The sequence below is a fragment of the Amyelois transitella genome, chromosome 5, assembly GCF_032362555.1.
Source record: "Amyelois transitella isolate CPQ chromosome 5, ilAmyTran1.1, whole genome shotgun sequence".
In the NCBI taxonomy this organism is placed as follows: Eukaryota; Metazoa; Arthropoda; class Insecta; order Lepidoptera; family Pyralidae; genus Amyelois; species Amyelois transitella.
Window position 1 is genome coordinate 6,228,786 of NC_083508.1, and position 16,591 is coordinate 6,245,376.

At 34.9% G+C, this 16,591-nt stretch overlaps 2 protein-coding genes across 2 annotated transcripts; both read left to right on the top strand.

The window, feature by feature from the left end:
* The first annotated feature begins 680 nt into the window (after positions 1-680).
* Positions 681-7,417, top strand: LOC106131906 (protein RER1). Its single transcript, XM_013331181.2, has 5 exons — positions 681-1,003; positions 3,818-3,922; positions 4,644-4,740; positions 6,129-6,352; positions 7,230-7,417. The coding sequence occupies exons 1-5, from the start codon at positions 926-928 to the stop codon at positions 7,311-7,313; spliced, it is 588 nt and encodes a 195-aa protein (XP_013186635.1). The 5' UTR covers positions 681-925; the 3' UTR covers positions 7,314-7,417.
* A 4,404-nt stretch (positions 7,418-11,821) lies between these two features.
* On the top strand, positions 11,822-14,823 carry LOC106131920 (serine/threonine-protein phosphatase 2B catalytic subunit 3). Its single transcript, XM_013331199.2, has one exon. It carries the CDS (start codon positions 12,044-12,046, stop codon positions 13,538-13,540), a length of 1,497 nt encoding a protein of 498 aa, XP_013186653.1. The 5' UTR covers positions 11,822-12,043; the 3' UTR covers positions 13,541-14,823.
* The last annotated feature ends 1,768 nt before the right edge of the window (positions 14,824-16,591 follow it).

Here is a 16,591-nt window from a genome sequence, read left to right on the forward strand (position 1 = left end):
CACTGCAGCATTTTCATCGGACGTCAATATACAAATATAGAACTCTTAAATCTTAATCATGAACGAATGCACATTGTCTACATTAAAAAACATGAATGAATGTAGAACTAGTTATTTCAATACGAATATTTCGTCAAATAAATAAAGATAAAACAAGATATGTACACATTGTACAAATTATATCAACACCATGTCAAAAATGCACAATTAATTATTATGTTAAACTCGGGCACACTTGTTTAACATTAATATAATCCTTCGTGCTGTAATAGGCTTAACTACAAAGCTCTTCTTTAATGTACTTTTTGAATTTTCTTTCGTTCATTTCAAGAACACTTCTTGGTAATATATTATAAAACTATACAATTAATCAGAAATGATTTTCCTACTTTAGCCAGCCGATGCTTGGATGTCAATGGATTAAGTAGATAAAATTTATGTAATAATGTTGTTTGTCATACTTAGATACTTTTAGTCAAATAAATTAAACATTATATTTTAAGCTTTGAGCAAACATAGGTACCTACTTAGTGATTTCTTTTTGGTCCCACCTAGCGACAATCGATCGTCTAGACTCTAGACCATACGTACACGCACGCTTATACCACAGGCTTACCAGACACGTACCCTCTCATTACGTCAGTATAACAGTGATAAGCGCTGTCAAAATTGAAGAATATTGTCAAACGTGTCATGCTTGGCATTCATGTTCATTCAATTAATGTCATGTATGTGTGTATTTATTAACCTGATGATTATTATAGTTTTTCGACAATAGAGTATAACAAATATATTATAAAATCTTGATTAATCTGAAATTGAATACTATAAACAAAAAACTTCTAAACCCTACAATAACCTATTATCTTTCAATTTGCGGCAGAGGTAGTGATGTGCTTATAATTATCAACTAAACATTAACATTATGATGGATGGAAATGACTTAACGTCGGACGCATCAAGAAAAGGCATAGTTTCTCAAGCATGGACCCGTATTTCACAGGTACTCTGTAAAATAATTCTTGCCTTTTTCAGGTCTCGTAACCTCGGTTGTAGGGTACTTTTTATTAAGACATCTAATTGGCATGTAACTCGACCAGTGCATTTTCCACTATCACCCTCGAACCACGTAAACCATCGCTGGCATATCTCATCATCAAAGGCCAGTGTGACCATTTTTTTCACTACTAATCCTGCCTAATTCAAACTTTTTTAAAAACTGTGGTATATAACCAAGAACAGTAAAAATACGTACATGTCCTTATTAATCAGTTCATTCTTTTTTCATAATTCATTGATTCAGTCAGATAAAGGTACCTAAAAAGATCAGATAAAGGTCTTATGGATGAGTTATGAATTCAATTTACAAAGAGATTCTTCATACTTCTCCCTATTCCAAAGTTTATAAGGATGTGTGTGTTTCTTACTCTTTCGTGCAAAATTGACTGAACAATGATTATCAACTTTTAGTACAAAGTAGGTATTAAAAATTGAATTCCATGCAATACAAACATAATTATGAGATGTACTGGGTAATCCCCAAAGATCTCAAAGTTTTTTCTAGATTGCCATATTTAACTTGAACATTTTGAACTGAAATATGGAAAATTATTTTTTATTTCAATGCTACCAAGTACAATTGAATGTCGAACAATCATTCATTTAATTATTTCTGTGTCCCTTACGGGGTAGACAGGGCCAGCAGTCTTGAAAGACTGATAGGCCTCATTCAGTTATTTTAGAGGATTTTTCATTTTAATATTCATGTCATGTCATAAAATATTTTTTTTTCTGCTCTGCTAAATTAGTACATCTCTAATCCAAACCTACCCTAACCAATTTTTTTAAATCTATAACTGAATTATGCTCAAAAATTTTTGAGTTTAAAGCATTTGCTGAGAAACAGAGCAGTAAGAAGATTAAAGTATTACATTCTGATAATGGCACAGAAAGTAATATCAATAGGCGGATGGATAATTATCTGACAGCATGGGATACCGCACCAAGTTACGGTTGAGTACACACCTACGGTACAATCTACGAGAAAGCAAGAAGTATGCTTTATGAAGCTGGCTTATGAAAAAGGTTCCGGGCGGAAACTGCCAATTATGCAGTTTACTTTCATAATAGATCTCCAACAATTGCTGTAAAAAATTTGACTCCAGAAGAGAAGTGGTCAGGAAAGAAGTGCAACCTGAGTATGGTGAAGACTTTTAGATGTAGCCTAAATGCACATTCCTGAACAGAAGAGGAAGAAATATGATCCAAAAAACAGAGAGCCTGAGAGATGTAGTATTCTTTGAAAACCAGAAACATAAAGAAGAAAAGGAATCTTCCGAGAACACTAGGGTGTTCATTGACCATTCTTCAAAGGAAGAAGTTGTCTTTCCAAACTCAGTGGTCAATTCAACAGAACCTGGAAATCATGAGACGCTTTTGTCATCACACTTTTTGTGGTTTGGACAGCAACCTACCAGAGACCAATATTAATGAAGATTATGAGTTTGAAGATTGTGAACCAGCTCCAATCCTTGAAATATACCTACCGAGAGTAAACGAAGATACCCACTGAGGATAGACTAATTAAACTTTTCTGATTATATCCTTTATCAAGCTGCTGCAACATCTGATATTGATGATCCAAAGACGATAGAAGAGACATTGTCGAGACCCGATAGTGAGAAATGGAAGGTAGCCATTAAAGAAAAGCTTGATGCGATAACACATGGGTTATTGGGAAACCATCTTTTTTTTCGTAACATCGTTGATTCTAAATTTTTATTTTAAATTTAATTTGCAGGGGTAATAGGAGCAGATATAAAGCACAATTGGTTGCAGGATGGTTTAGCCAAAAATGTGGCATAGACTAGGACGAAACATTTTCGCCTGTAGTGAGACAAAGTTCAGAACGTTACTTGGTGGCTAGCAGTCAAGTATAATCAGAAAGTGATCAAATGGATGTGAAAACGGCATTCCTGAATGAAGATTTAAATAAAATTGTCTTCATGAAACAACCGCACGATTTTGACGAAAAAGGAAAGAACTATGTGTGTTTATTGAAGAAATCCCTTTATGGATTAAAGCAGGGTCTGATAGCATGGAATCTGAAGCTTAGTACGGAACCTTTAAAATGTGATGTTAAACATCATCATATTAGCAGTGTCTGTTGATGATATGCTTCTATTATAATATTTTATAGTGATGCTAAGGAACTTCGACGACGAAGACTTCGATAGCCCTTATGTCTAAATTTGAAATGAAGGATCTCGGGAAGGCAAATTACATTTTAGGAATGCATATTTCATATTCATAGCTGAGGAGACATTTTACTGTGTCTACAGTGAAAGTCAATTTACTGTTGCTATTGCACAAAACCCTGTGCATCATCAACATATTAAACATATTGATGTGCGCCACAACTTTATAAGAGAAGCAGTTGAGGATGGTGTTATTCAGCTTGAGTATGTACTAACACTGCATATGGTAGCTGATGCGTTGACCAACTTTACTACATCCATGATAAAGAGATGAAGTGGATCTATTCTTTTTTATATTGGTGCCGGGAATCCACACGACACAACCATTCATGCCATAGGGTAACTTAAAAGGCTTTCCAATATGGCAAGAACCTGTGACATATAATCACACAGTTACAAATTACAGGCTGTTTTGATATATTCTCAATATAATAATATAATTAATATATTTATTTAAAATTTATGCACGTTAAATGTAGAACAGGTGTACTTAATGCCACTAGGCATTCTCTGCTAGTCGAACCAAACAGATGATTAATCCACAACTTTATCTTTATTAGGTGTACCAAGGGACGTTGGATAAGTGGACACCACATGCAAAAGCTAGATGGGCTGGAAGTATTCTACTTTTGATGGCATTTATGCTGCGAATTTTTACCAAACAAGTATGTATAAAACTAATACTCATCTTATAAACACGCGTTTTTATGCTTTTTTTTATTAAAATCATTATTCATAATAATTTATTTATACATTTTTGTACTTTCCTTTTTTAATCATGGGTAGAATCAAAAACAATACCAAGTTGTTTTTTGGCCAGCTGTGACTTATAATACGTTTTAGTACAACCAGCTGTTTGTTTCTGTAGCGACATATTTACGCCATAAGTCTTAACAGGCAATCACTTGACGCTATCAGCCAATAATAGCGAGCGTAAATCATGGTATCAAAGTTTCCATGGATTGGGTCATTAATACAACCTCCGACTCAATACCGTTAGAACCACGGTTCCCCAGGCATAACACCTGGCCTGGCATAAGATCTTCCCTTTGCGGTTGAGCCCGAATCATTGCTCCCGCTACATTTTGAAGCCTAAGTTTGCAAGAGACAGCATCTCCTTACTATTAGAAGTAGGACATGCTGTTAAAACTACCAAAACCCTCCCAAAAATTTTACATGCAGTAAAACAAAGAGCGAACAACTTACATACAGCTCCTTCGATATGAACCCACGTGTTTGCTATTACTTTTTAGTTAATCTTATAACATCCAGTGAACAGTGATGAAGTAATTCATAGAGACAACGTAGCCTTTTTCTACTCAGCTGGAATCATTATATATGCATAAATTTCGATACCATACACAATCATGAACTTTTTAATTTCAGGGCTGGTATATAGTTACATATGCTCTTGGCATATATCACTTGAACTTATTCATTGCATTCCTAACACCAAAAATTGATCCGGCTATGGATTTTGATGGTGAGTTATGTGATGTCTATTTAATTGTCCTCAGGTGAAGTGGATTTGAAGTGATTCAAAAAATATTTTTGTCAGTATCAATTGAAGCATTCCTACTAATTCCTAGGAATCGCTACTACTAAATAAAATTTACTATTAGATAGCTACTAGTAAATTAAGACGTCAAAGCATCATCATTCGAAAAGGGTTTGCACGGAAAACTGATCTTGCCGTGCTGATTACTCTTATCCTACTAATATTATAAATCTGAAAGTTCTTAAAGATACGTGTGTCTTTCACTCAAAAACCACTACCGGTTTTTCATGAAATTCTGAAGTAATTATGTAGTTTAAATATTGGAATCAATACATATAATAATACAGTAAAAAAATTTTGTCTGTACATTGGGTATATTTAAGAAGGAAAAATTTATAACTATATAAAAATAGTAACCGAGCATGAATCTGAAAAAAAGGTTTGTATGTTTGTTTGTACACGCTAATCTCCGGAACTACTGAACAGGTCCGGAACTACTGAACAGGTCCGGAACTACTGCCTGGCCTACATATCTATACTAATATTATAAAGCTTAAGTGTTTGTTTGTTTGCTAATCTCAGGAACAACTGGTTCGAATTGAAAAATTATTTTTGTGTTTAATAGACCATTTATCGAGCTAGGCTATTTATCATCACGCGGCAACTATAAGGAGCGAAGAAATAATGGAAAATGTGAAACAAAAGGGGAAAATTATTCCTCCTTGAGGGATTCAATGATGCCCAAAATAACTATTCCACGCGGACGAAGTCGCGGGCATAGCTAGTAGGGTATAATTTATTTTAGAATCTGGTACAGCTGATATCGAATCATAACAACTCAGCTATAAAGGAAATATCGAAACTTGAAAATACTGAAAATACATATACTTACTCAATGAGCAGACATTTTTTTTTTATTGTTTTGTTATATGTATTGATAACGTTTAGCGAAATATAAATCTACCATAGATTCAAATAAAACAATTTATATTTGTTTTTAATTTTATTACAAAATCAACTTGTAGTTACTTTCAATTAATTAAAATTCTTCTAAGCAATAATACGTATATTAAATAAATTACAATCAATATGTATACCTATAACAAGACAGTAAAAATCGATGTTAGTAGGTACATTCAATATTTTTTCCAAAAGCTGATAAGGGGCGATTAAAGAAGAGTTTAATTTTTGTCTATGTCCTCTGTACTCCACACGTACATCGCATACATAATTATGCAAAATTTTATGGAGATCAGATGCAGACAAAACATGCAACAGACACTTTTCATATTTATAATATACCACCTGTGCCCGCGAGTTCGTCTCGTACAAAGTAAATTTATTATATTGGTATTTATTGAAATCATTTTCAGGTGATGACGACAATGGACCTGCGTTGCCAACTCGGTCAACTGAAGAGTTTAGACCATTTATAAGACGGCTGCCGGAATTCAAATTCTGGCTCTCTGTGACTAAGAGCACACTAGTTGCTATATGTTGTACCTTTATTGATGCTTTTAATATTCCAGTATTTTGGCCAATTCTAGTTATGTACTTTATTACCCTATTTTGTATAACGATGAAGAGACAAATCAAAGTAAGTAGATTTTTATTTATTTATATACAATTTAAACGAAGATATAGATGGCACAACTATAGCGGCAGTAAAATGCTATTATTATTAACTGTAGTAGCAAGAAATTCTAAATAGAATCTTAGCAACCCCCTAAACCTCGACAAAAATGTTTCTAAAAGTTTGAAGGATTTTTTAATCTTCGATCCTATCGGGCTATGTGAAACAGTTGCAATTGTATTTAAACATAATTAAGAAAAACTAGCTTGCCCGAGCCCCGGGGCTATCTCTCCCGTGGGAATTTCCACGAATATGTTTGACTCAGCTATTTAACTATATCCATACAAAATCGGTCCATCGGTTTAGCCGTGAAAGCGTTGCAAATATACAGACGGACGGAAACAGACCAACTTTTGCATTTATAATAGGTATAACGTAGTAAATTATCAGCATCGCGTTGACACCGTGACATAGGTATGCTGAGCGGGAACCGTAAATGCCATTTGTATTTTTTATGTACAATGTGGTTTCCGGCACCAAAAAGAAAAAACAATAGGAACACTCCATCTTAGTCGCCTTTTACGACATCCATGGGTAGTTCCCATGGATGTCGTAAAAGGCGACTAAGGGATAGGCTTATAAACTTGGAATTCTTCTTTAAAACAATGGGCTAACGACTTGTTGCTATTTGAATCTCAATTCTATCATTAAGCCAAACAGCTGAAAGTGTTAGCTCTATCTACCCCAAGAAAGGATATAGACGTGATTATATGTATTTTTATATCCAAATTTCCATGAGACTAAAGCCTCAAGGCATCGGTATTGTAAAAATTGCTTTAGTGTCTAATAATTTTGATAATAATTGCAAATATTTAAACTAATAAGATTGTTTCTTTTTCAGCATATGATCAAATACCGCTATCTACCCTTTACACACAGCAAACCTAAGTACAAAACTGTTGACTCCTCAGTTACTATAAACTGACGGATATTAGTCGACCTGTGAAGAGAGTAACAAGAAGTTTATAGCTAATTTAACTTAAAAAAACTGTTGTATGATTTTAGAAATACAGTTTTTATTATAATGTTTCCTCATTTTTAATTATTTATTATAAATATCAACAGAAAAAATATGCCAAGCTTGATCGCTCGTTATAACCTTGTTGAAATGTTTTCAATAAATATCAAGAAAATGATATTTAGAACTATTTTTAAAAACTGTGTTAAACTTATAAAATGAAATGACCTATTCGTTATTTCTAATTATTTATAACCTATTGTAATAGTATTATTGTTTTTACCTTGAAACCAAACTTCGCATTTTGCACTTATTTGTAAAGAAATCTTAAATAAAAATTCCAGCCCTGGACACACCATGACTGTTGAATTAATAAATGATTTATCAGCATTTAAATTATAGAGGATTTTATTTATAAAGAGGAAGCAAAATAACTTTTTGGACCAGATTCACCATCAAATGATTATTAAAATTGTCCCTACATTTTAAAGACCTCTTTTAAGATCCTAAAGAAACATAGAGAAAAGATAAGACACATTTTATGAATATTACTCCCACATATTTACCTTTTGCCCATGGCACAGTTCAGTTGTCCCATTTACCGGACAACAGAAAAAAATATTTTCCATTGTGCAGTTGACCGGACTTCCGACGCCATTAACACATACCGTCCCACTACTACCTATATAGTTCCATGGTAAGACGGTTATTCAAAATGGCAGTAAAGTCAAAGCGCGATAAATCATCTGCAATCTAGCCGGCTAGACCTTGAATGCTTGCAACTTCATGCATAATATTGGCAATATCGCCGGGCTACTTGGCTATAGTGCAACAATTGTTGCACTATGTTGAGCTTTATAGTCGGCAACTCGGCGGCTATAAAATTGCGCCAGGAAATTATCGTAAAACTAGCCCGTCTACCGTCTAGGCACCTTTATTTCTTAGCAATTAATATTTTTGAGCTAGACGTCGGTCATCGAAATCGGAATAACGATTTCTATGCCACCGACGGAAGGACATGGCGAAACTATAAGAAAATACATTGAGACACTAGGCCCATTAAGCAGTTGTCTAATAGTAGGCAGCAGAAATACTGCAATATGCAAGATGTTTATAGTATATCTATACTAATATTATAAAGCTGAAGAGTTTGTTTGTTTGTTTGAACGCGCTAATCTCAGGAACTACTGGTCCGAATTGAAAAATTCTTTTTGCGTCGAAAAGATCATTTATCGAGGTTGGCTTTAGGCTAATATAACATCACGCTGCAACTTTTAGGAGCGAAGAAATAATGGAAAATGTGAAAAAAACGGGGAAAACTTCATCCTTGAGGGTTTCAACGATGCCCAAAATAACTATTCTACGCAGACGAAGTCGCGGGCACTGCTAGTGTTTTATATTTTAATAAGTAAAATAATATAGAATTACATCATCCTTCTGGAATTAGTCCTTGTGCGTCTGCCTCACTTCTCTGGAGTTGATGCCTGAAACCCTCCGCAACTTTTGTAGGGGAACCTATATTGGATCATGGTATATTATACAAAGCACGCTGTGATCATGTTTACAGATCCAGCTGCCTGAATGTGCAGGTTTCCTCACGATGTTTTCCATCATCGTAAGAGCATCCCTTAGCAATCAAAACTAATGTTGGTAGGTAACTATACCTACATATTTCAGAAGAGGTCATCACTACATGGCAGTGGAAGCGGAAGGATTTGAACCTATGCCATTCTGGGCATCATGCTTTTTTATTTGGACATCTTAACCGCTCGACCACCGACTCGTACCATAATGGCTACGTACGTACGTACGTTAAACCTGTGTATTAAACCTCCTGTTTAAATATGTTTATTAAATGGTTATTTAAAATCGAGTACTTAAAACATTTATTATGTTAATATAATATTAAATGCAATAACATTACTTCTAATATGTTTTATCGGTGATTATTTGCTAACGCGTAGAACAAAGATGATGCTTTTATTTTTATCACCAGCGACTATTAATAGTTGCGTTTTTCAGGGGGTACCTCAGATGCTGTGTGTATAACTCTAGCTACATTGAAACTATTTTAGTAAACGCACATTTGTAATGTTTAGGGCTTTATAGTTATCCTATTTGTGTATTTCAATATACATGTATCCTATATCGATTCAATGTTAATATCGCACTACTGTTGAGTTGAATATATTAGATGACCTAAATAGATCATTTTGATGTGCCTAATGACCTATATATACGTCGTCGCACAAATGTGCTGTCGACATCTCTTCAATTCACATCATACCTAGTACGTATTCTCATTGTATCACTATCACAATATATTATAATATCACAGAATCAATAATAGTACTCATACTAACATCAATTTATGCGCGAATCTTGTTGTAATCGAATAAAATTATATAATTCGAACCAATCTTATGTACCAACCTACAATTAATGTTTTTAAATCTGGGGTTACTACCGTGCCGTGTGGTTCCTGGCACTAATGTAAAAAGGAATAGGACGACACCATCTCTTTCCCATGGATGTCGTAAAAGGCGGCTAAGTGGTTTTAACTTAAGATTCTTCTTTTAGACGACGGACTAACGACCTGTCTCTATTTGAATCTCAATTCTACCATTAAGCGTAACAGCTGAACGTGGCCTGTCAGTCTTTCAAGACTGCTGGCTCTGTCTACCCCGCAAGGAATATAGACGTGATTACATGAATGAATGTAACTACCTAGGTAGATACTTATCTAAAAAAAATGTATAAGCTTATAATTAATTAGACTTAACATTTTTGTTAGTAATAGGACGTCGGACCTACCTATATTAATCCGATTTACCTATATGGTAGAATGTTTTACGTCTAAAGTATTTGCTGAAAAATATTTAAGAAACCAGATGGTCTTGCTCAATCTTGGCTGAAGAGTACTAACGTAACTACGTAGGTACATATAAAAAAGAAAACAAAATTAAAAAAAGTAAGTAGTTAGTATTCCTTTTCTACTGTAGTAGGTATCTACCTACCTACCTAAATAAGGTAATCACTCACTATAACAAACATAATATGCACATTTTATTGTCAGATAACTAAATAAATCACGCCTTTTCCGGAGGGATAGATTAATTATTGCATTTTATTCGTTGGTCGAAAAAGATCTTATTTACTAAGTACCCACCTATACAACCCATAAAAATCGGAATACCTAATATTATTCCGATTTCTATTCCGCAACTGTGTTAATAAAATTATTCTTTGGTTAAGCTGCTGCAGTAAAAAAATTTAGATAGCTAATGAGGTCAGACGGAAATTGCTCCCTGTAAAAACTGACATCGGTACCTACCCACGTAATTAATAAGATTATGACTATGTTTAAAAATGTATATGCACTTAAATTTGACAATTTTCTATGATCTTGTGAACACAGGAACACCCCTTGTCGGAAGTAAGTACCTACCTACCTAAGCTGTCTATATCCTTGAAAAATACTTAATCGAGTAAATCCCATGGAACATACAAAAGCCATTTATACTTAATCGAAAATAAGTACTATACCTAATCGAATTGAGAATAGATATACTCAAGTCCTTATCCCTGTGGGGTAGACAGAGTCAACGGTCTCGAAATGATTGTAAGTACAGACAGGTAGGTATACAAAAAGGTGAGTAGTTTATTAGACTTTACCTTGGTTGACTTTTATAGACCAATATATTCGGACTATGGTAGTAGATATTATAATTGTCACATAATTGTATTACTTATTTTTAGAGTTTTAGAGAAGTACCTAGTCAATTGCAGGCAGGCGGAAATCGATACATCATTCAGGAATGACACATAATTCATGAATTCTCAAAAAGATTCCCAATCACTCTGTGTTCTACTATGAGTAAGTATCTACCTCAGCAGACAGCAGATTATATGAGAATTGACAGTGCTATTCATAATGTTTTGGGGAATATTCTTATCTTCCCTCTCTCTCTATCTCTAAAGCTAGCCCAAAAGGTACTACACAATTATGTCTTAACAACGTTCGTGAATAGCTTCCCAAAGCCAAAAATCAAAGCACCATGAAGTATTGCCATCTAATAATAAAATTATTCTGGTAGGAATCTTACTAGAATCACAGACTTACAATACGCTTACAAATTCATATCAGTAGACGTATCATATTATGTTACTGCGCAACTACCGCGATTAAGCAACTTCTGAAGAAGTTGCGATCCAACTTGGTACAGTGATTATATTGAGTAAGTATGTACCTCTATCTAGTTCCTCATTGCCGAGACTGACGCAAACCCCTGAAATCAGCTTTTCATGAGGAAGACATTCACAAAGAGAATATAACCACTACGTTTGACATTGCCCCAAAACTTTTCTATCGCAATTTTTTTGTATTTGCTGCGATAGTGGTATCCTATAAAATCATTTTCTTAATGTTAATTGTATTATTATTTTAATGATAACACTGGCAACTGATCCAAGTTTTGTCAGTGTTACTATATAATGATATTTTCAAAAGTAATAAAACGCGCTCGATATCCCTGTTTATTTTATTGACCACTCGCCAGATGTTTGCGCATTGTTTTCCAGTGCGCAGTAGTTTCTCTGTCGTAAAATCGGGATTCTGTTTTAGTATTATATCTATTCTGCCATTTTGAAAATAGTGGCGTGTATGGATTAGACCTAGTGTTTTATATGTGACAAATATGTCCGGGAGCAATGATAAAGTGTCGACGACGCAGCGTATGATCCAAAGTGTCGCTTTCCCTCCAAGCCATAAGCTCACTGTGACGGAAGTATTCGATGAAAAAACTGGAAAGCCTCTTCCAGATGTACTGAAGCAACACTTTATCTTAGAAGGTCGGATCGAGGAAAATGCTGCTTTGCGAATCATCCAAGATGGTGCCACCCTATTACGATCAGAAAAAACGATGATCGAGATTGATTCACCGGTGACCGTGTGCGGAGACGTCCATGGCCAATTTTACGATTTGATGAAATTGTTCGAGGTGGGAGGCTCACCCTCTTGTACTAAGTATTTATTCTTAGGTGATTATGTCGATCGAGGTTATTTCAGTATAGAATGTGTTCTTTACCTCTGGGCTCTCAAGTTGTGTTATCCGAAGACGTTATTCCTATTACGCGGCAACCATGAGTGCCGACATTTGACAGAATACTTTACCTTCAAGCAAGAATGCAAAATCAAGTATTCTGAGAAAGTGTATGATGCATGTATGGATGCTTTTGACTGCTTACCTCTGGCTGCTCTAATGAACCAGCAGTTCCTATGTGTGCATGGTGGTCTTTCCCCTGAAATCAACAGCTTAGATGATATTCGTAAACTAGATAGATTTAAAGAACCACCTGCATTTGGAGCCATGTGTGACCTCCTTTGGTCTGATCCTCTTGAGGATTTCGGTAATGAAAAAAATGCAGAACATTTCTCGCACAACTCTGTTAGAGGTTGTTCTTATTTCTATAGCTATGCAGCATGTTGTGACTTCTTACAAAGAAACAATTTACTGTCAATCATACGAGCCCATGAGGCCCAAGATGCTGGTTACCGGATGTACCGTAAGAGCCAAACAACTGGCTTCCCCAGCCTTATCACTATTTTCTCTGCTCCAAACTACTTGGATGTTTACAATAATAAAGCTGCAGTCTTAAAGTACGAGAATAATGTTATGAATATAAGGCAGTTCAATTGTTCACCACACCCTTATTGGTTGCCGAATTTTATGGATGTCTTTACTTGGTCTCTTCCTTTTGTTGGCGAGAAAGTCACAGAAATGCTTGTTAATGTCCTAAACATTTGCTCGGATGATGAGTTGATGACTGAGGGGGATGATGCATTGGAGGAAGCTAATCTCAGGAAAGAAGTCATTCGTAACAAAATCCGTGCAATTGGGAAAATGGCTCATGTGTTCTCTGTACTTCGTGAGGAGAGCGAATCTGTTCTGCAGCTGAAAGGACTAACCCCCACTGGCGCCTTGCCACTGGGGGCTTTGTCCGGTGGAAAAACATCTCTTAAAAATGCACTTCAAGGCTTCTCCCCGAACCACAAAATCACCTCATTTGCTGAGGCCAAGGGATTGGATGCAATTAATGAGCGTATGCCACCCAGGCGTGATGGTCAACGCACACCAGAAGCTCAGGATTGCAAGAAATGCTCAGATTATGTGAACAGCAATGCGCACTCGTGAAGTGCTAACTGTTACTTCTCTTCGATCCTTACTTTTTGATCCACAAATATAGTGGTAGTGAAATATGTGTGAAGAAGACTCAGCTTTTGGAATGATATTTCACATTCATAATAACAAGGTGGATTTGAAGGGAATTGTCATAATAAATACAAAATATTTTTAAATTTGGATATAACTTTTTTTCAATAGTTAAAGTTAAAATTTCTCTTAAGATATTACCTCTCGATATTTAAAATATGTCAGATTTGCAGGCAACAAATTTATTTAGTCAATTAAATGATAAGGTATGCACATTTATTTATAATGCGCTGCACTGTTTAATTTTTGGTAATGTAATTTTAAATTTTCATATGAAAAGACATGATATTGTAATGTAAATTTATTCAGATTGTCTACTTATACTCTACATTGTTATCTACATTAGTGAAAATTAGACATGTCTATAATTTTCAAAGCATAATTAGCTGTGATATTAAGCGACGATCAATGTATTATTTAATAGCAATCTGCTAGTGAATTACAAGCATGTTCATTGGCTAATCATGCATTGAAATATGTAAAGTAATTGGGGAGGTTCTCGGCTTGGGCGTGTCTTTATATTCTATTAAGTAATAAAATTAATTATGTACTATAGTGTGCAAGCACATGTGTGATGTTGCCATGCGTGTGTGCTGTGTAAATATGCCTTGTGCGTACACACACGTTATTGCAGCTTTAACACTTGAGATTCTCTCTTTAATATCTTTGCTACAAGTTGTACTTAATTGTATTTTATTGTACAAAATATATTAAAATTACTATCTATGAACTATTACTTAAAAATTAATTTATATTTGGGTGTATGCTGGCCCCTCGTTGCCTGCATGCAGCTGAACTTGTATGCTGGAACATCACATAATATTAAAGTTTCTTAGCATAATGTTTCGGTATATAAGATGTAGTGGCTAGTCTAATTGCAGATTTTCTTACAGCTTCTATTCCAAATTTCACTATTATAAAGTAAGGTTTAATGACCTATGCACTGTTGGAAAATCTCTTTTGGTCTGCCAAATATTCATTAATCAATGCAATAAGGTCATATTGTGAATACTAAAAGTGGCTTACATCATTTTCAAAGTCAGTACTAAGTATTTTATCTCAATTCAGTGTGTAGCCCTTCATATGTTCTGTACTTTTAAATAAATTTTGCCTATGTAAAAACTAACAATATATTTAATTTTATTTTGTACTAATCATGGGAAGTGTTGTTTTATCCTTATAAAATATATTAACATTGAGCTCCATTTAGTTTGGTTTCAATATGTTTAACCTTTATTATTTACTAGCGGCCCGCCACTGCTTCGCCTGTGGTACACAACATCGCATAAATAGGTCACACCCGCAAGTTTAGAGCTTAAAAAAAATCATTATCTGTTCAGTGTTTCAGAAAATTAGCCCGTACAAACAAATCACAAACTTTACCGTAGATTCTTCCTAGCTTTAGCCCACGACTCCGCCCGCGTGAAGGTACCCTGTCATTTACGATCCATATATATTATATACATACAGTATATATATATATATATATATAGATCGAAAATGACTAGGTATATATACATATTTATAATATACCTAAATCAATAATAATTTATTTCGGTAAATGGGAACACTTATGAAGTAGCATGATGATGGACCAGCAATTTGACTTAACGTATAACACACACATATCTAAGTATATAAAACGTCTTTATCCCTTACAGGGTAGACGGAGCCAATAGTTACAAGACTCGAAGGCACCTTTAGCTTAATAGAAATTATAAACCTTGATCGACTTTTAAAGGTATAAGGAACAGCGTGATAAGGGAATTTTGTGATGTGAAAGAAGATGTAGTTACAGGAATAGAAAAGGGTATGTTAAGATGGTTTGGTCATGTGGAGAGGATGAATGAAAGCAGGTTGACTAAGCAGATATACAAGGAGAGTGTGGAGGGAAAGGTCGGAGTGGGAAGACCTCGACGAACGTATCTTGATCAAATTAAGGACGTCCTGGTAAATGGTCCGGTCAAGAGTACCCGAAACTGCCGAGCTTGCATGAAGAGAGTTATGAATGTGGATGGATGGAAGTATGCAGAGATCGTGGCAAGTGGAGAGATGTAGTCTCTGCCTAGCCCTCCGGGAAAGAGGCGTGGTTTAATGTATGTAGGTATGTATGTTTCGACTTTTACAATAAGAGTGAAAAAGACCTTTTTCTTTCGCGACCAGACCAGAAACTTGCATTAGTTAACAATTACCTACTATACGCGGGCGAAGCAATGGACAAAAGCAACTTTTTTATATAGAGGAGGTTCAAAAATAATAGTATGACTACGGGGACACGTAAGAAGGTATAATTTTTATTTATAATCATAGTCTAGTTCTAGTATATGCAAAGCTACAGTGGGGTGCTCATATTTCTAAACTATCCAATAGACTTAGCTCTGCCGCTTATGCTGTTAGGAGGATCCGACAATTGACAGATGTAGCTACAGCTAGGCTTGTTTATTTCAGCTATTTTCATAGCTTGTTATCTTATGGTTTACTTTTATGGGGTAGCGCGGCTGATATACAAACTATTTTTATAATTCAGAAAAGGGCCGTTCGCGCAATTTACGGCTTAGGACCAAGAGACTCGTTAAGACAACTCTTTAAGAAAATAAACATACCTACAGTAGCGTCCCAGTATATTTTTGATCTTATAATGTATGTTAGGAAAAATACCTCTTTTTTTCAAAAAGTTAGTGCCACAACTGATAGAAATTTACGTAATAAACATAAATTAGTCATGCCGTTTCATAGGCTTAGCAAAGTCAGTAAATCATTTATGGGGAACTGTATACGATTTTATAATAGGTTGCCGGAGTCTGTTCTTGATATGCCCAACCGAAAATTCAAAGAGTATGTAAAGAAAGTACTTTGTGAGAAGGCTTATTATAGGACTGATGATTACCTTAATGATAAAAACATCTGGCTCGAGCTTGGCACAGGAACCTCGTAATTAATTGTAGTTTAATTTGAACTTAAATCAAAATTTCA

Coding starts and splice junctions, on each gene's coding strand:
- LOC106131906 (XM_013331181.2), top strand. CDS start 926: ATGATGGATGGAAATGACTTAACGTCGGACGCATCAAGAAAAGGCATA. Junction 3,923..4,643: donor TGCGAATTTTTACCAAACAA/GTATGTATAAAA, acceptor TTTTAATTTCAG/GGCTGGTATATAGTTACATA. Junction 6,353..7,229: donor CGATGAAGAGACAAATCAAA/GTAAGTAGATTT, acceptor TTTCTTTTTCAG/CATATGATCAAATACCGCTA.
- LOC106131920 (XM_013331199.2), top strand. CDS start 12,044: ATGTCCGGGAGCAATGATAAAGTGTCGACGACGCAGCGTATGATCCAA.